A 20,949-nucleotide genomic window follows, 5' to 3' on the forward strand; every position below is an offset into this window, starting at 1 on the left:
TAGGAGAGACAGACAAGAAGCAAGAGGATGTTTTCTTTAGGTCCTGTCAGTGCTGTGGGAAAAAGGAGATGCACAGTGGCTATGTATTTACAGTCAAGGAATCTCTTACAAGATGAAGGGAGTGCAGAGACAAGAGTAGAGTGATGGGGGGAGGGCATTCAAATCATCTGGAGAAAGGACGTTCCAGGCAGAGAGATCAGCAGCAGTTCAGTGCACGCTTGGAAAGTGTGATGAGATTTGAGGTTAGAAAGTTAGCAGAGTGCCTATCCTGTAGAGATTTTGGATACTCACTTCAGTTCAGTTCAGTTGCTCAGTTGTGTCCGACTCTTTGCAACCCCATGAGTCGCAGCACACCAGGCCTCCCTGTCCATCACCAACTTCTGGAGTTCACCCAGACTCATGTCCATCAAGTCAGTGATGCCATCCAGCCATCTCATCCTCTGTCGTCCCCTTCTCCTCCTGCCCCCAATCCCTCCCAGCATCAGAGTCTTTTCCAATGAGTCAACTCTTCGCATGAGGTGGCCAAAGTACTGGAGTTTCAGCTTTAGCATCATTCCCTCCAAAGAAATCCCAGGGCTGATCTCCTTCAGAATGGACTGGTTGGATCTCCTTGCAGTCCAAGGGACTCTTAAGAGTCTTCTCCAACACCACAGTTCAAAAGCATCAATCCTTCAGGGCTCAGCCTTCTTCACAGTCCAACTCTCACATCCATAATGACCACAGGAAAAACCATAGCCTTGACTAGACAGACCTTTGTTGGCAAAGTAATGTCTCTGCTTTTCAATATGCTGTCTAGGTTGGTCATAACTTTCCTTCCAAGGAGTAAGCGTCTTTGAATTTCATGGCTGCAGTCACCATCTGCAGTGATTTTGGAGCCCAGAAAAATAAAGTCTGACACTGTTTCCACTGTTTCCCCATCTATTTCCCATGAAGTGATGGGACCGGATGCCATGATCTTTGTTTTCTGAATGTTGAGCTTTAAGCCAACTTTTTCACTCTCCACTTTCACTTTCTACTGACTGTGAAATGGAAAGCTGTGGAGTGCTGTGGGGTCAGTTAGGTTTTAGTAGCTTATTTCTGGCTTCTGTGTGGAGAAAGGCTATGGGTGATACTGACAGCAGGGAGACCAGCTAGGGGCAGAGGAGGAACTTGAACAAGAGCACTTCGAAATACTCAGATCCTACATAATTGATAACCTAAGAGCCAGTAAGATTTGCTGGCAGATTGGATATGAAGGGTGAGGGAAAACTCAGAGGAGTAGCTCGGAGGTTTTGATTGGTTGAAGTAACAGTCACCAATTCCTGAGCTGCGAAAGACTGAGGGAAGAGCAGGTTTGGGGTGGGGCTTCACATTTCTGACTTAGAGCTGAGTTTGAAGTTTGAGATTCCCTGGTGGCTCTGCCTGCAATGCGGGAGTTTGAAGTTTGAGATTCTCTGGTGGCTTCTGCCTGCAATGTGGGAGACCTGAGTCGGACACAACTGAGCAACTTCACTTTCACTTGAAGTCAGACATCCATATGTAGGCGTGTCAGTGAGGCAGGTGGTGTATGAGTTGTGGGTAATTACTGGCACCCCAAAATATCTATTTTATCAAAGCTTTTAAAATTAGAAATTCAGTGGTTTATAGGAGAGGAATAGATACAAGCCATTTTGGTCCTCCAGACTAGTTTTTTAATACCTTGATTTTAAATTTCCTTTGAAAGAATTTGGCAGAGTTGGAGTCTGCATGTAGTTTCTCTTTGAGGTTATCAATACATACCAAATGAATAGTATCTAACTGCTGTAGTCTGTACTAGAAACTGTATCTCATCATTTAAAAAAAATAATTAAAATGAAACAAGAGTGTCAAATTTTGGCAGTATAGAAAATATTTTTATTTCAGAATTACGAATTAGGTATTGGTCACAATGAAACAAGTATGTATTTTTCTTGTTCCTGTTTTTCTTAATATATCTTAGAGATCATTACATATGCGTTTGTCTTACCTCCTCCTTTTGTATGAGGAATTGATTTTGTGAGCGAACTCACGCTCTTTGACTCGAAAATGCTTTTAGTAAAGCTGCAAAGGGGCAGGTAGTGCAGTGGTCCACACGTGTGAACTCAGCTCCTGGCTGGCCCTAGTGCTTGCATTGTGCTGTGGGCAAATCCAGTCATCATTTTCTTCATCTCTGTATAGAGGTGGTCTCTAACAGGCTTGTGAGGACGTGTAAGTGAATTAGTACATGTAAAACATTTGGAAAATGCCATAATGCTGTGTAGGTGTTGCCAGGATGTAAGCTCCAGGAGGGGGGTGGTGGTGTCCTTTTTTATAGTCTCACTGCCTGGCATAATGTCCAGTAAACGGTAGCTGTACGATAAGTATCTGTTGTGTGTATCTGTATGAAAATTTGTCTTTTAAATATTGCTGAACTTTAAAAAAAAGTTGTCTTTTAAGTTTACATATAGCAACTTATTTATAAAATAAGTGTAAACTTGGAGATACTGTTTTGGGTTTGGCTGTGTATACCTCTGGGACTGACAAGAGAAGGAAGCCTTAGATTCAGTGTTTGAGAAATGAGATTGTGCTGTATTATGTCCACAGTGTTTTTTGAATCAGTGGCTTAATGGTGTGGGAATGAGAAGATAATATGAGTAGCTTGTTGAAAATGTATTGAAAATTTTTTACAGATTTAACTTTTAGTATTTATACTTATTAATAAAGTGGATTGTATTGCATCTCTGTTAGTATTAAGCATATCCTGGAGGTGGGAATATTAATTCAGTAAAGAAAACTGCTTGATACAGTTGAGGTACTAGTGGGTTTTTGAGTCAGGTTTTGAATCCTGGCTTACTCCTTTAGTGGCTGTATTTGTCAACAATTGCCACAACAGTGCTCTATGTAAGCTGTCCTAAAACTCAGTGGCTTAAAATAACAAGTATTGATTTCTGTGTTCTTTATTTAGTCTACACTGTGTGGGCTGCAGTTCTGCTGATTGGGTTTAGCCGGCTTGGGATAGCTGGGCCAGCTGTGGGTGTTTCGGTTACCTTTATGTTACCTTTATGTTCCTGCTAGGCTCTGCCCAAGGGGGCAGCAGCTGCTTGGAGCAAGCCCTTCTCCTGGCAGGTCACTGGAGCGTCAGAGCCGAGCCAAATTGCTTAAACACCTGAAGGACCTCTGCTCTTTCTCCCTCAGCCAACATTCCCTTAGCTGGATGGTTGTCAGCTATGGATTGATCTTGCCTTTCGGGGGCATTTGGCAGTTTCTGGAGCTATTTTTGGTTGTCACAACTTGAAAGGAGTACTAATGGCATCTAGTGGAGGTGCCACGGATGCTCTTAGACATCCTACAATGCACAGGACAGCCCCAACAACAGAGAATTCTGCCCCCAGTGTCAACAGTGCTGAGGTTGGTAAACTGTGTTACCAAGTCACTCCGTCCACATGAGAAGGGACTGGAAATTGAGACTGTCACATTGACTTTGAGCCCATGTTAACTTTAGAATGTTTCCTTGTCTATAAGATCATCATAGAATTATTTAAGAGTAATGAAGATAACAAATATATGATATCTGATAGAGCACTCAGTAAGGTTCTTACGATCATGAGTAAGGAAAAAATCCCCATCCTTGAAGGAGCCCACAGTATTGTATGAAAGAGAAAAGCTGTTGCATTAAATCCTTTAAGACTATTTATCATACTTTCATAAAAGGACAAACAGGAATGAAGATTAAAGGCCATCATAGTGTTGGTTTGGCCAGTTATTAAGGAAGGACTTGTTTGAATCCATGACGATCTTATAAACAGTATGTGAATGGAGTTAACTCTGATTAATCAAAGATGTTGTATTTCAGTGAGTCAGTGATAATTGTGTCATTAAAGTTGCCTGGTTATCGTTTCTGTGCTCTGAGAAACGGCTTTATAGGATGTGCCAGAGTGGTAGAGCAAGTTCCAAACATTGGCAAGGGCTAGCTGTCAGGTGCCTTAGTTAGCCTAGTGTATATGTGAACAGATAGATTGCAAAACTGTTTTAGCTTCGGGCATGATTAAGTTGTAGTGAGACTTTTCCCAGAAATATTTTATGAAGATAATTTGACTTTGTGATGTTTTAAAAATGGGTCTTAATTTTGAACAGTTATAGTCTTGAAAGGTTTGTCTTGGATCTAAGCTGTCATGAAGACATATATTGTCAGTGTGTTTACACAGATTGTAAGATGGGTAAATGCCCTTTCAAATATTTTTTCCAGCTTGTAGGACTTCAACATGGCAACGCTAATTAATAACGTGGGTTTATAATGTTTTTCACGGTACTCTCTATGGAAAGTGAAAGTGGCTCAGTTGTGTCCAACTCTTTGCGACCCCATGGACTATACAGTCCATGGAATTCTCCAGGCCAGAATACTGGAGTGGGTAGCCTTTCCCTTCTCCAGGGGATCTTCCCAACCCAGGGATAGAACCCAGGTCTCCCACATTGCATGTGGATTCTTTACCAGCTGAGCCACAAGGGAAGCCCCAGAATACTGGAGTGGGTAGCCCAGCCCTTCTCCAGTGGCTTTTCCTGACCCAGGAATCTAACCGGGGTCTAGCTCCTAATAATAATCTATGTTAATGGTGGAACGTAATTTTTAAATTCCTTTTCAGTTTATTTCTCCTGGGCTTGCAGATAAAATTTGGCTAGTCATAGCTTCTGAGTTGGTATGGAATTATTGGTCAGATTCAGTTTCTTAAGACTGTCACCTGCAGAATGGCTGCTGAGCTGACTTTTGTTTTGGAGAAATTATAAGAGGAGAAAAGAGATCAATGCAGTTGGTTATCCTTACTTAAGCCTTTGTCCTTTGACTTTTGTGACTTTCTTGTTGTGTTGAAAGACTCAATATAAACTACTTTGGTCTTTTGATGTTCTGAGAAACTGATGGACAATAAGTAAAAATGTAACGATCGGCCAAGTCTCTCTTTTCAATGCCTAGGTTAAACCTTGATATTTGGCAGGATATGATCTTAATTACAAGTGAAAATAAAAACATCTGCACATCTCTCTTTGATATTTTATACAGAAACCTCTTAAGGATAGGTTGTTGATTTGAAGAAGGTTAGATAATATATTTTTATTGAATGGTGAAATGTTTCAGATTACATATTAACCTATTGGAGTTTGTAATTTAGCAGTACAATTTGATAACATAGAGCATGTCTTTAAGTTTTAGAAAGAGAGACTATTATTGTTGACTTAGAACTTTAAACAGGTCAATTCAGTGAAGGTCAGTTTCATGACATTTGGTTTTTAAGTTTCATTTTTATTTTACTCTGCAAGGATATTTCAAAGGCCTGCTGTGTACCAGATATTTAATAGGCTCTTTGTGGTCTGAGATATACTAAATTTCTTAGGATGTTAATAGAAATTATTCCAAAAAAGCTTTCAAGACAGTCTGAAAACTAGTTTTTTTTGGTTTAAATTTTTTCAAAGTTTAACGATTTTTAAAGTAATCTCGTCTTAAAATAGGAATGCTTTCTTTTGTAAGTAACATTTTGATATTAAAAAGGACTAGTGTGTAGAAGAACAAGCTAAAAGATGGAGTTAGTTTTTAGGGAAGAATAATTACTTGTAAGCAAATGTTTTCCAAATTCAGTTGAGATAGAAAATTTTGCCTGTGGTTTATCTTATCCAAAAAGAGATTATTAGGATCTACTTGGTTAAAATTACTGTGACAGAGGTCTTAAGGAATTAGATGGTAACCTCATCACAGGCTTTAACCTCCATATCTCTAAGATTCTCACTGAAGTAATCAAAGGAATAGAAAAATTAGAGAGAAACCTGCTCCTCAGGGGTATTGGGTGTTAGGTGTTAAAGGAAAGGTCAAGGTGCTGATCTTTTTTGGCCTATTTTGAGAGAACAGTGTCTCCTGGGAGTGAGTGAAACAGTCAGTAACAGAATCTTCTTAATCCTTACCCTGTCCCCTCCAAAGCTGGTAAAAATGAAATGGGGTGTGGAGTAGTCTACAGTTATACCCCTTGAGCTTGGCCACCCGTTTTTGTGCCTGCTTAACATAGGTGATCTAAGTTTATTTTGTGAGTGAATGAACTCATTATGTATACCTTCTTTTGATTTGAGTTTGAGCAAAAAACCACTGTAGCTTTTGATAGAATTTGTCTTAACTTCTGGGCTTCCCAGGTGGCGCTGGTGGTAAAGAACCCGCCTGCCAATGGCAGGAGACGTAAGTGATGTGGTTTTACCCTGCGGACATTGAAATAGAACTTTTTAATGATTAGCCACAGAACTAAATTTAATTACTTCTTTGGTAAAGTATGTTATATGTCTTAGTAAACCCATCCCTTTAGAACTAAATAGTTTATAATAAATTAGGAAATTCCTGAAATCTAACTTTTGATTACAATGTGTGTGTTGCTCAGTCACTTCAGTTCTTTGTGACTCTCTCTGATCCTGTGGACCGTAGCCGGCAGGCTTCTCAGTTCATGGGATTCTCCAGACAAGAGTACTGGAGTGGGTTGCCCATGCCTTCCTCCGGGGGATCTTCCTGACCCAGGGAAGGAACCCCGGGTCTCCTGCATTACAGGCAGATGCTTTACCACTGAGCCACTGGGGAGACTCTACCAGGCTGCTCTGTCCACGGGTTTTCCCAGGAAAGAATACTAGAGTGGGTAACCATTCCCTTCCTCCAGGGGATCTTCCTGACTCAGGGATCGAACCCTGGTTTGCTGCACTACAGGCTGATTATTTAACCGTCTGAGCCACCAGGAAGCTTTTCCTAAATTCAAAAACAATATCAATAAGTAGCCTGCTTACCATGAACTTGGCCACCCCCATGTTTCATATTGGTATGATAATTTTTTCTTCATTACTTGGTAAGGAATTGATTTGAGTTTAAAAAATTTATCACTGTTGTCTTGGTTGGGGTTATAGAACAGTGATTTATTACTTTTTTGCCTTTTTATTTGTAAGATTATATAAGAGCAGTACAAATTTGCTGTTTTAAGGACAGATTAAACAAAATAAAAAAGCAAAATTTGAGAAATGAGTAGAAACATGAAGAGATATGAGTATAAAACTGTAAAATTTTGATATCTTTCAGTAGCAAGGGCCTGAAGAATGGCAGTGACAGTTGGAACAAAGACAGGGAACAGATTAAAATTAAAATCTTAAGATTTTGTAGTCTGTTACATGTGGAGGATAATACTGTAGAGGAACCAAGAGTAAGAGATGGTAAACGTACTGTATTAATAGAATTTAATAATTGAAAATTATTAGAATTTTTACTTAGAATAATTCAGAATCACTGTGAACTGAGTTTGTTCTTAACAATTTAGGAACATTGAAACAAGGGTAGTGTAAGTTACCAGTAAGTCAAATGTAACTAAAATTTATGCCCCAGAAGAGCAGGTTTCTTTAAGAGCTGTATTAGTACTTTTGGAGCAGTTATGAGAGTGATATTTATGCAGCAAAATTTAAGAAACCAGTTTCAAAGAGCCTTAGGCTGTATTCATAATCAATACATGGTCAGGATTACTAAATATTTGATATCTCAGACTTACCTGCAGGGTCTGAGGTAACACTTGTAAGCTCAGTCTTGATTCAAATAATTGTACTGTTCTCTGTGTGTGTGTCTTGTGCTGAAGTCTATGCATACTTGCCATTGAATCATGTGGTTGAAGTAATGATCATGTACAAGTTTTCATTCATGTGAAAGGTTTGGTTAAGGTACAAAGGATGTGGATGTTGAGCCTAGTCAGTAACAGACAGATGAGGATATTGAAAAGGGGTGGTCATGTGAAAGGAGTATGGTAATGGTATGTTCTGTGATATATGTGGAAAATAAATTACATTTGGGCTCATTGTGAAAGTCAACTTAAATCTGAAGAGGGTTTTTCTAGACTTTGTGCTAAACATTTTGAGCTACCCATTGAACACCTGGTGGAATCAGGGTCTTTAGAAGAGAGGCTTTATGCTATATTGATGAAGTGTCTGGACTCTAGGTGTTCTAGGATTGGGACTACTTTTGTAGCCTCAAATGTGTTAAATGGAGAGGATAATGGTAACTACCTTCTAGTGTGTTGTGAGGATTACGTGACTTAATGCAGGTAGGTCTTCCCTGATAGCAGAGTTGATAAAGAATCCACCTGCAATGTAGGAGACCCCAGTTTGATTCCTGGGTTGGGAAGATCCACTGGAGAAGGGATAAGCTACCCACTCCAGTATTCTTGGGCTTCCTTTGTGGCTCAGCTCGTAAAGAATCTGCCTGCAATGTGGGAGACCTGGGTTTGATCCCAGGTTGGGAAGATCCCCAGTGGCTACCCATTCCAGTATTGGCTACCCATTCCAGTATTCTGGCCTGCATAATTCCGTGGACTATACAGTCCATGGGATCGCACAAAGTCGGACACGACTGAGCCACTTTCACTTTCTTTCACTTTTCAATGTGGCTAAAGTGCCAAGCATCGAAGTTCACTTTTGAGGAACACTCATAGTAGAACATACTTCATAGTACTCAACATCTAAGAAATGCTGAATGACATAGTCCTTGCGCTTACGATGCTTCCATATTGAGGCATCATTAGAGAGAGACCTGCTCCTCAGAGCTACTGGCTGTTAGGTGTTACAGGAAAGGTCAAGGTGCTGATCTCTTTTTGTCCCATTTTGGGAGAGCAGTGTCTCTTGGGAGTGAGTGAAGCAGTCAGTAACAGAATCTTCTTAATCTTAACCCTCTCCCCTCCAAAGCTGGTGAACGAAATGGGTCTGGTGTAGTCTGAGGCTATACCACTTGAGCCTGGCCACCCAGTTTGGGGTGGGAAATAACAGTTGTTTCTGTGACATCATTAACTCTCACTTGAATTTTATTCCGAAAACAGGCGTCCATTTAATAAGTTTTTGGGACGTGTGAGCGTTCCTGTGCTGCCTGTGTTCATTTCTTCTCTGTGCTGTATGTCGTGTGAGGCACTGTGGATTCACATACACACACGTACGCGCGGTGCTGGTTTCCGATTTCAAAAGAATGCTCTATAAAAGACATGCAGATGATTGCAGACGGTGAGACAGGAGGGCTTTAAGAGGTGGGTCCTCACTTAGGGGAAAACAGCAGTCTCTAGGAATTAACAGCCAAAGAAGTCACTGAAGGACTACTTGAGCTTAATACTATGAAATGAGAATTTGGTGAGAAGAGAAGAGAAAGAAAGGTATTACAGGGAACAAAAATTCAAAGTCCCCGCTGTTTTAGAGAACAACATGTTTCTGAACAGAAGGCTAAACGCAAAGATAAAGGTTTGAAAAGTAGCTAGGGATCTTTTAAAAGGCCTCGTGTGTAAGTGTTTGGGCCTCACACTTTCACAGATATTGTCTTCTGTTTGTGTCATCAGACCCTTGTTGGTTTTCATTGCCTTCATATCTTTTATTTTAATTGATAATTTCTTGTTTTTCTGAGTACGTGTTATTTAGCTTCCTAAAGAATAATCATCTTATTAACCTGAGTTTGTTTTGAATGGTTTCCTCTTTTTTGCAAATTATATTTATACTCAGAAGAGAAAGACTTGACATGATTTAGGTTATCCGGATTCATATGCTATAAATTTAATATTTTGGTTATTATTGGTTACTTTTCTTCACTTTTGCATCTGTTGGTGTAAATGCTTTTTATATGTCCTGTGCCACCAACAGAAGATGTGTATGAAGGCCTAATATACGATTGGTTTGCAGAATGGTTCCTATAGTAATTATGTACCTTAAGGAGACGTATCTGGCTGCTTATCTGGAATTAACATGAAGATAGAGAAGGGATAAGACATCTGTCTCTCCAAAAGTACATGACATTTTGATATATTCATTTTTTTTTTTAAACAGAAGACTTTCGTTGATTTTTTTTTTTTTCCCCTAAACTCTAATGTCTCTGGCCATACTGGTTTCAGTTGGTTTAGTTCTGACGTGAATGTTGATTGGTGTTTTCATTTATGTTAATGAGTAGATGAAAGTGAAAATCACTAGACGTATGTCGAAACTTTATTGTTCATAAATGTCCAGGCAGTTTATTTGCTAAATTGGATAATGACTTCAAATATTGGAAGAAGGCTATGCTATTCACAGTGGACTTTAGATGTAGCAAACTTTTAAATTTAACCTGCATTGTTAACCTTTTCTCGTTTACTGTCATCAGTCGAGTCAATGAAACTATAAATCAAATCAAACAAGATATTCTGGTATTTTTAATTAAAAGCAGTTGTATGGCTAAGTAGTCATAACTTTTCTCTCATCTTACATACTTGCATAAGATGGCTTACTAGTGTTGACTACATTAGAAGTGGTCCATTTTTATCTGCCGAACAGAAGACTTTATCAAGAAATACACATTTGTGTGTGTGTGTTTGATACTATGTTGCTTACATGATATGATGTAACATTTATAAATATTTAACTTAAAATTGGAAAAGACCCTGAGGAGGAGAAGGGGATGACAGAGGATAAGGTGCTTGGATGGTATCACCAACTCGATGGACATGAGTTTGAGCAAGCTCTGGGAGTTGGTGATGGGACAGGGAGGCCTCGTGTGCTGCAGTCCTTGGGGTCACAAAGAGTCGGACATGACTAAGCGACTGAACTGAACTTGAAATCACCTTAGCTATACTAGACGAAATATTTAAAAACAGAGCATCAGTTTATTGTGCGAAAGACAATCCAAAGAAGTGCATCTTGCATTTTTAAAATTGTTTTTCCAAAATTTTAAGCAGAAATTAAACATGTCTTAGAAGCGTATCATTGAAATGAATGCTTTTGGAAATCATTTTTTAATACGCTTTGATAGTGTGCCACAAAACATTTTATTTTTGATTGTACATTTCTTAAAAGGTTAGTGGAAAGATTTGCTATAATACTTTATGTTCTATCATTGAGAGAACTAATTTCTATTTAAAATTAAGTCAGCAGCATCAAATAGCATTAGACATGATTGTTGTTGACCTCTTCTTTAGAAATTAACATGCCACTTGAGGGCGATATAATTGGTAAGCCACAGAGAGGTCTGTACATAAACAGTAGGGTTAATGAGTGTCTTTCTTTTTTTTTTTTTTCCTCTTTTCTTCTTTCTTTCCCTTCTTTTGGCCTTTAAATTTTGCAGTTAGCTTAGGCTGTTTGAAATTATTTTCTTTGAATGTGTTGTGACATTGTTTTAATTGAATGAAGCTGCAGAACTAGCATGATAAATCAACACAGAATGAATTAAGGCAAACAATATTAACTTGGAAATTGGTTGCAGTAGACAAAGCAGCTGCTGTGATTAAGTTTTTTCCTTCTCTACTTACACCATTTTGAGAAGGACGACCTTGATGGTTTCGAGTATATTTGAGTCCCAGTGGTATGCACTTAAACACATTTGAGCTGTTTTTTGCTGGTTGTGGTGCAGTAGAGGTTGGTTCATTTTTAAGATTAGGAAAATTTTGTTACGGATTTAATGTTTGACTGGCTTTAAAACATTTTTTATTTAGTAAATAATAATTGGGAGTATTAGCTATAGCAGAAAACCTTTCCTGTGTAATGCTGTGGTTTTAGCAAAAGAGATTTAATATATGAAAAGAAAGAATGTGCCAAAGATGGCCTCTTTAGGGTTTGTGTATCAGGAGTGGAGCCAACCACTTTAACAGAGGGCACAAATTCAGACGTTACATATTCGTTATATGACATGCTGAAGTACCTTCATTCATGCTGCATTTTTCCACACATTCTTTTGCTTGTTTCAGATACATAAGGTGTATTTTTTATATGAGTTATAAGATCTGTATAGAGCACAACTGTAATAGAGGAAAAGCTGGCAAAAGTTACTTATTTTAAGAAACAGTCAAGATACCAAATAGAATAAAGTCATTTTCACAGATTTCTTGAGAGCAAGGAGAATTTCTCCTCTTTCTCCTCCTCCCCTTTCTCCTTAGGAAAAAAAAAAAAAAAATTATAGCATCTATTTCACTCTTGACTGAGTAGCAGACCATGGATACATACTTCATTAGGTTGAACTTGAAAATAAAAGGTTGTTTCCTATTTTACTGAAAAATACTCAAAGTCAGTGAGGCATGGAATGTGGAAATTCTTGTCTCTGTTCAGATTGTTTGAGGAAAGGAGAGGGAATGAATTTTACAGAATCTTTGCCTATATATAAAGATAGGGGGTTAGCAAGGCCTGTTGATAGATTTTCTGTGGTAGGTGTCTTTTTCTCTTTCTCAGACCCTCATTCTAATATATTTTTACCCTGTACTGCCTGAAATTAGTCACTTCTAGATCTACTTAGATTTAAAGGCAGCCTTTTTAAAAATTTCATGGGCTTCTCTGTTAAGTACTAAGGGTAATTCAGAGCAGCTGAACAATTTGAGTAAAATAGGATACAGAAGGGAAAAAAACAAACAAACAGCAAACAGACATCTGCTTGAATGCATCAGAGACCCAGCAGGATTGTGAAGAACTGCTAATTCAGGATTCCTGGGAGGACAGAGAATCAAGGTTGGATGTAAGCCTGGCTTTGTGAAACTGCTTCTCCTCTAGCTAGGTGTGTTTGCTGAACCTGGAGGACAGCGGCGAGGCTAAGCTTTGGGGGACAGAGGTCTAACCTATGTAAGCTCCTTCCCATCTCCAGTCTGTGCTTTGGGGAGGAATCTGATGGGTGTGCATTCAGGGGTAAGAGGGAACTAATTTCCTAGGCCTTTACAGACTTTGCATGTCAGCATCAAAATTGTGTCAACCTCAATAAGCGGAATTGTATTGAGATGATCTTAGGTTGCTAGTTAACAATAGGTGCCTGGCAGAAGCTGACATATATTCCCTCTGGAGAAAGATAACATCACCTTAGGCCTTATATTATTTCTGTAAGCTGTTTAGTAAATACGTTGTCTGGCACACGCTAGAAAACAAGCAAACACACAAAGAATACAAGATGATGTTAAAAAAAAATCTGAAGAAATAAGACAAAAGAAGCACATTCATCAAGACTCTAGATATTAGGATTATGCCATATTTCTCCAACTTGTCTTTGGTCTCCATACAAACAATAAGCATAACTTTTATAAAGTCTGAGTCTATATAAAAGTTATGCTTATTGTTTGTATGAAGACCAAAGACAAGTTGGAGAAATATGGCAGAGTTATGGGAGCTATGAAAGAAGAGTCAAACTGAATATGTCAGAGAAATAGAAAGTATAAAAGAAAAATCAAACTGAAAAATTGCTTAACTGGGATTAATAGATTTAACAGAAGACTCAAAGCTTTTGAAGAGGGAATTAATGAACTGAAAATTACCTCAGTTGAAAATTCAGTATGAAAATAAATTTAAATATCTTATAAATATCTTTATATCTTAATATATGTAGGCTTAAGGGCAAAAGGTACTACTGGAGAAAAGACCACTTCATAATGACAGAAGAATATAATTTTGTATATACCAACAACACAGTTTCTAATTGTATAAAGCAAATAAAACTGAAAGAAATAGACAAAAGTTAGTCACAGAGGAGTTTGCCTGCTTTTTTTTCCTAAGATTTTTTTGCTATGGACCATTTTTAAAGTCTTTAGTGAATTTGTTACAATTCTGTTACAACAATTTGCTTCTGTTTTATATTCTGGCTTTTTGGCCCCAAGGCATGTGGGATCCTAGCTCCCTAAGACAGGGAGCAAAATTTCACTCCCTGCATTGGAAGACAAAGTCCCAACCATTGGACTGCCAAGGAAGTCTCATGAACACCCATGGAATATTTAGAAAAATTGATTATGTACTGTGCTTAAAAGTCTGAACAAGTATTCAGTTCAGTTCAGTCGCTCAGTCGTGTCCAACTCTTTGCAACTCCATGAACCGCAGCACACCAGGCCTCCCTGTCCATCACCAACTCCCGGAGTTTACACAAACTCATGTGCATCGAGTCGGTGATGCATTCCAGCCATCTCATCCTCTGTCGTCCCCTTCTCTTCCTGCCCTCAATTTTTCCCAGCATCAGGGTCTTTTCCAGTGAGTCAGCTCTTCGCATCAGGTGGCCAAAGTATTGGAGTTTCAGCTTCAGCATCAGTCCTTCCAATGGACACCCAGGACTGATCTCCTTTAGGATGAACTGGTTGGATCTCCTTGCAATCCAAGGGACTCCGCAGATTCTTCTCCAGCACCACAGTTCAAAAGCATCAATTCTTCGGTGCTCAGCTTTCTTCACAGTCCAACTCTCACATCCATACATGACCACTGGAAAAACCATAGCCTTGACTAGACGGACCTTTGTTGGCAAAGTAATATCTCTGCTTTTGAGTATGCTGTCTAGGTTGGTCATAACTTTCCTTCCAAGGAGTGAGCGTCTTTTAATTTCATGGCTTCAGTCACCATCTGCAGTGATTTTGGAGCCCCAAAAAATAAAATCTGACACTCTTTCCACTGTTTCCCCATCTATTTCCCATGAAGTGATGGGACCAGATGCCATGATCATTTTCTGAATGTTGAGTTTTAAGCCAACTTTTTCACTCTCCTCTTTCACTTTCATCAAGAGGCTTTTTAGTTCCACTTTACTTTCTGCTGTAAGGGTGGTATCATCTGCATATCTGAGGTTATTGATATTTCAGCTTAGAGGAATACTTAAAGCTTTAAAAGTATGTTTATTGGAAAAGAAGAAAGGGTGCAATAAGCTGAGCATTCGTTTCATAATATCAGGAAAAGTACAGCAGATTAAATGTAAAAGAAGTAGAAGGAAGGAAGTAATAAAGGTAAGAGTAGAAATTAATTTAAGACCCCTAAAACCATCACAAAATGAAGAAAATCAATGTATTGGCTGGCTACTACTGCATTTTAATGAGCTACCCCAGAAACTTATGTTCAAACAACCACCACTTACTTAGCTCCTGCTTCTCTTGTGCATGCTGGTCGCTTTTGTTCAGGCTGGGCTCACCACAGTGGTTCTTCTGATCGGCACCTGTAGTCAGCTGTGGGTTAGCCAGGCCCCTCTGCTGTTAATAGTTACCTGGGTGTGGGCCGGCATGGAGTGGGTTAGTCTGAGACTGTTACATGGTAATAATAGGGCCTAAGAGAGGAAGTACACATAAGACTGAGCCTTAGGCTTTTAACACACACATTATTCTTTTCATACATTGTATTGGAAAGCCAGCCAGCATGCTAACCCCAGATTCAAGAGGTGAGAGGAACTGCAGAATTACACTGCAAATGGCGTAGATTAAGGATGCATGGGTAATTGTGGTCAGTTTTGAATGACCTGTCTACAAATTTAATTTAAAATTATTTTTATCAGTCTACCCCTCTCAACAGTAGAAAAGGTACATTCTTTGTAAAGACTGGAAGACTGATCAAGAGAAAGGATGATATAGATAGCCAGTCAGAATTGAAGTGGGACCATTGTTACAGATCCTGTAGATACTAAGACGAAAAGTCCATGAAAGCTTTATATCATCAAGTTTGAAAATTTAAACTACATTGACATATTTTTAGATAAACACAAGTTACCAAAATTGACATATGAAGGAATAGGAAATCTAAATTAGGTAACTGAATCCATAATTGAAAACCTGAACTGAGAAAAAAATACTCTAGACCCGGGTGACTTCACCACTGATTTCTCTTCGGTATTTAAAGGAGGAATAGTACAAGTTAGCTTCTATGAGCCATTCCAAAGAGCTGAAAAAGGGGGACTACATCCCAACACATTTTGAGTCCAGTATAATCTTGATGCCTAAGCCCTAAGAAACATATTGTGAAAAAGGAAAATTACAAGGCAGTTCCATTTGTGAATGTAAATTTAAAAAATAAAATTGTCACCAAATTGCTAACAAGCTGAACCTAGTGATCTATAATAAAAGATAATGTGATTAAGTTTATTGTAGAACTATAAGCATGATTTAACATTTGATAATGAATTGTAATCCATTGCATTACCAGAATAAAGGAGAAATACTATGATTGTCTCGATGGTGAAAAAATGTGATACATTTAAACATCCATTCATGACTAAAAATAAAACCTCTTAATGAATTAGGGAATAGAATGGAATTTTCTTAATCTGCTGAAGTATACACAGATTACTTCAGACTTCATAGTGAACTATTGAGAACTTTATTCTTGGAATGAGTCAAGGATAATACACTTGATTTGACTTTGAACCCATGATGTGCTGGCCAGTGCTGTAAGGATGGCCAAAAAAAGAAATTAAAAATATGATTGAAGTTAGGTATTTTTTCTTTTCTCTTATTTGCAAGTGATATGAATCTTTACCAAAAGAATCCAAAAGAACCTACAGAAAAATTAAAATGAAGAAAGAAGAAACAGGGTTGCTGGGTATACTGTATGATACAAAAAGATGAATTATGATTTCACATGTAAAAAAACATGAAATAAAAATATGATTTACAGTAGCAAAAACGAAGCCCCAAATGTTTTGGAATAAATCAAACAAAATCAAGTAAAGGCACACCAAGAAAGCTTTGTATTCTTGAGAGAAATCGAAAAACACCTAACCAAATGACAAAATTATACCATATTCATGATCCTGAAGATTGTTCTAACATCCCAGTAAAAATTATTGCTAGTATCATTTTAGAAATTAACCAGCGATTTCTGAAATCTGTACAGAGGCACAAAGACTGAGACATCTTTGAAAGAGGAGCAAGGTGAACTAACATGCTATCCTGTGTATTAAGATTTTGAAAATAAAGTTACATTAAATGACAGTGAGATACTAAGCCAAGTAGCTTAATAGAGAACCCAGAAGTAGACCCATATGTATAAGCATGTATAGGTGTTACTTAAAACAAGAAATGACACTGCACTGTAGGGCAGGGGAAAGGATGGTCTCTTTAGCAACATGTGGCGGGACAGTTGGGCAGCCACGGGAGGGAACAGGAGAAGAGAAGATTGTTCTCGCATCATGGACATCACTTCCTGGCACACTGTAGACATAGATAAGAAAATCATAACAGTAAAGCTTCTGCAAATTAATACAGAGGATATCTTGATGACCTTGGGATGGGGAAAGACTACCTTTAAACAGGACACAGAAAATATTGTTAAGAGAAGACATGAGCTGCATTAAAATTATATATAATTTAATTCAATTCAGTCTGCTTAAATTAAGTCATCTTAAGACACCATTAAAGATGAAAATGGTAAGCCACAGGAAGGGAAAAGGTATTTGCCACACGTGTGACCGCAAAGTAGAAATCAATAAGACAGCAAAACAACACAATAGAATGGTCTGAAAACTTCACATGTGCTTCAAAAAATACACATCTGAATGACCAAAAGCGTAAGTGTTGAAATGTATCAGAGCTAAATCCTCTCCTCTTCTCGGAATGTAACTGTGTATGACTGATTTAGAAAGTAGTTTAGTGCTGTCTACTGAAGGAGTTTTGGGGGAATTTTCTGGGAGATGGTGAAGGACAGGGAAGCTTGGCATGCTGCAGTCCATGGGGTGGCAGAGTAGGACACAACTAAGCCACTGAACAACAATCTCCTTTACCAGCAGTCTTTTCCCTAATGGGACAGTCCTTTGTCCTGCTTCTTTATAGTTTGTACACTCTTGCATGCAAGGGCCTTCCTTAAGTTAGAGCATTCCTCAAGTCTTTGGTGAACTTTGTCTATACATACTTAAGAATGAAGCACAGAATATGAATTAGAAGCTCGTATTCTTGAATGGGGCTAGCTCATTGCAGGGTTCAGTGGGAGCTGATCACCTGAAGCTAAGTGTCAGCCTTTGAGAATGGAGCCAAATGCTACAGTGTGAGAGTCTTTTCTTCGGGCATCTTTTCTATATATGAAAACTCAAGCCTGATACCTGCAAAGTTAGATGCCTGGCTATTGCTCCTCTTTGAGAAGGCTTTGTATCATTTCCATCTTTTCTTTCTGGTTTTCTGCAGAACTCAATGCGTGAGTTTCTGGTCTCTCTGGAGTTTTGTAGGTCAGATTTGCCATTTGATCATATCCCCTTCTGTGGACATTCTGAGCTTACTTGTTGATTGAGGGCCTGAGGCTTCCTAAACTGAATTTGTAGTAGACTTCATAGACTGTGACCCACTGTGTGGCGGACTTTGTATTGGACGTTTCTTATATATTGTGCTGTACACACGTGCAGTTCCTCATCACAGCAGTTCCGGAAAGCGTTGTCTCCATCACATGATTGAGGCTTGTTTTATATGACTTCCCGATTCTTAATTATTGCTTAATATTGGAGCTTGAATACCAGTTGGGGTCTGTATGCTTTCCAAGTATAGACGTGTAATCATAATACAGTCCTTCAAGTACAGTACAGTACTTCAGTTTATTTAGATGGGGGATATGAGAGGAGGGCTCTTGACTGGATGACTGCAAGGGTTTAGTTGGTTGAAGAGGTAGGTCAAGTCCTATATGCCAAAAACTAGGCAAGGGTAAAGGGTTTTATTTGAATGTAAAGACATAGTTCAGGCAGATTTCAGAATTTGGAATCTTGTATAGCTGGGTCAAGGACCTGAGAGTCTTTGCTTGGGGTGGAAGAGCTGATGTCACAGTCCCCTAGGGAATAGGACTTTCTTCCATCCTCAAATGCGTACGCACACATGTTTCATTTGGGAATCACTTCTCTAAGATGTGGCGGTGCTGGTGAGCAGGCAAAGCAGGCAGCCTCTGGAGCACAGAAGACTGAGGAAGTGCCCTCGCTTCTTAAGCGCTGAGAGCAGTGAATTCTGGCATGTTAATGTTATGTAACGATACACTAACAGTGGGAATAAAATGCAGGAAAAAAGTAGGAAGCATAGGTATCAGTAACCTGTTTGAATAAGTTGATAAAAACCACCCATGGATCTTTGTGGAACTGATGATATTCATTTTCTTGTCTTTTATATAGATGACATATTAATAAGGAAAATTTACTTTCCAGTGTTTATAGTCAATCTGTTCCTCTCACTGGCCTTTTAAAAAAATTAACTTCTATGTGTGAATATTAGAAGTTTCTGTGGAGGGATGATAATTATTTATACAGTTATTTCTTATCACTGTCCTTTTTGTGACAAGAGTTAAGGTTCTTTGTTAAAGTAGTAGTATGAACTAAAGGAAGAGATGGGAAATAGGAAAATAAGGATGCAGATACAAAATTGTGCAAAGATTGTGGGGAAAAAATGTAGACTCCTACGTCTTAAATAGTTAGTATAGTGTGGAATACAGTTTTGGCCATCAGTGTTCTGGCAGCCAGCCCCAAAACACAATGCTTTCTGAACAGTCGCTGAAGTATAACTTAGATCAATAAGATAGGAATTTCCCCCAGGGATTTCTGTATAAAAGGCAGCCACTATTTAACATAATAAATAGCTCCTGGAACCCAGTCATAGAAGGGATTTGTTGAACTTTTCATGTACACTTGTTTAGAGTGTGCATATTGATGGGCAGTTGAATACAGCACCTGTTTTAGGTAGATTCTGCTGTTCCTAATCCATGATTTGTATTAATGCACATGAAAATTTCAAGCTAAACCATGAACTGCTATCATTACACCCTCAAACTTGGCAAGAAATTAATAAGATTTTATTTCAACTTAGTATTTTTAAAAATTTAATTAGAGAAAGTTAAGTATATACTTTAAGTGACTAATGCACGATGTTGGTTTTTTTTCCCCCCAGTTTAATTTTGTTGGGAGAATCCTTGGACCTAGAGGACTTACTGCTAAACAGCTTGAAGCAGAAACAGGATGCAAGATCATGGTCCGAGGCAAAGGCTCAATGAGGGATAAGAAGAAGGTAAGTCCTTGAAAATGGGGCCGTCCTTTATGTGAATAATGTACTTACACTTTTGAATTTTAATAACAAAATATCTAGATCTTAAAGCAGTATATGTTATTTCATGTCAGAAAATTTTTAACTTTTTAAAGGTGGTGTCATGATTTTCTCTTTTTGATTATCATTACTTTTCATTTAGTTAGCTAATAACAGTTAATCCATCATATTCATGTTGGTTTTTACACTTGAGAAGCCGCCAGTTTGGAAGTTAGACTATTCAGTGTTGTATGTATTAAAGATGTAACTGAAACTTTGAAAAATCGAAAATGTTTCTCTTGATGAGATTTACATGAGAAGAATCAAATGAATTACTGTGGATTTATGTCATCTCATCAGGAGAGTGAGTAAGTGTGGAGGAAGGCTTATAAGTAGCCATACAGGAGTCATTTTGGTTTTCACCAGCATTTCACGTTGAGTTTGTTTTCCAGCTATTTTACTTTAAAGTATATTGTTGTTGTTTTCTGCTTTTCTTCCTTTTGCCACTTCTTACTTTTCTAGTTTAATTGATGAACACCTAGTTCCCTGCTTTAAATACTGTGTTTTCAGAAGGTTTTATTTGCCTGTTTCCTTTTATCCAGTGATGCTATGAGGCAGAATACTTTGAATTCTATCTGTGTGAAAAATGTTTGACTGATTTTTTAAGAATAACATAGGTTTTGATTGCCAAAGATTAAATGTATTGTTAGGAAGGGTTTGTTGTGTGTTTGATTTTTAAATACATTGCCTTGAAAGACACATCAAATGATGGAGATGTGGGTGGCTTTGCTAGAGCGTGTTGTGCATTGAATCCCTCTGTGGAGCTTACAGAGTGAATGCCAGACCTGTAGGTACTCTGACTTCATTCTGACTTCTTTCTAAGCTCTCACCTCATTTCATTTCATCTTTCCCATTAGCTGACTGGGGTCTCAATCATTTTCTCTCCTTACAGATAAATAATGACTTAGTAGTTAAGCTGAGCAGAGAGGCTGTCAATAATATTAATTATCTGTAAATTTTATTTTAAGCTGTTCTTGTCAGATGAGTATAAAGATACTTTGAGGCAAGCATGTGAGTTCTCCCTGAGCATATTTAGCAGTTGTATTTAAAACAATCTTTTTTATTAGAATCTTAAAATAACTTCATCACTGTGTGACTCAGCCGAGGGGCAGTCTTGTATTGCCATGCAGTTTTGGTTCCCATGTTTGCGCTTGTGGTTGCTTTGCTTCAAGCAATGCTG

The 20,949-nt window shown here is 38.3% G+C and overlaps 1 protein-coding gene across 7 annotated transcripts in view; it reads left to right on the plus strand.

The window, feature by feature from the left end:
- Positions 1-20,949, plus strand: part of QKI (QKI, KH domain containing RNA binding) — a 160,489-nt gene that overhangs the window by 49,721 nt on the left and 89,819 nt on the right. For all 7 annotated transcript variants that reach the window (XR_011465439.1, XM_070377008.1, XM_070377010.1 and 4 more), the window contains exon 3: positions 19,578-19,694. Coding sequence is in view for 6 of the 7 variants with exons in the window: in XM_070377008.1 (XP_070233109.1) it covers positions 19,578-19,694 (117 nt within the window). In the remaining variant the exon portion in view is untranslated. The remainder of the gene's footprint in view (positions 1-19,577; positions 19,695-20,949) is intronic.

Source organism: Bos mutus, chromosome 9, assembly GCF_027580195.1.
Source record: "Bos mutus isolate GX-2022 chromosome 9, NWIPB_WYAK_1.1, whole genome shotgun sequence".
In the NCBI taxonomy this organism is placed as follows: Eukaryota; Metazoa; Chordata; class Mammalia; order Artiodactyla; family Bovidae; genus Bos; species Bos mutus.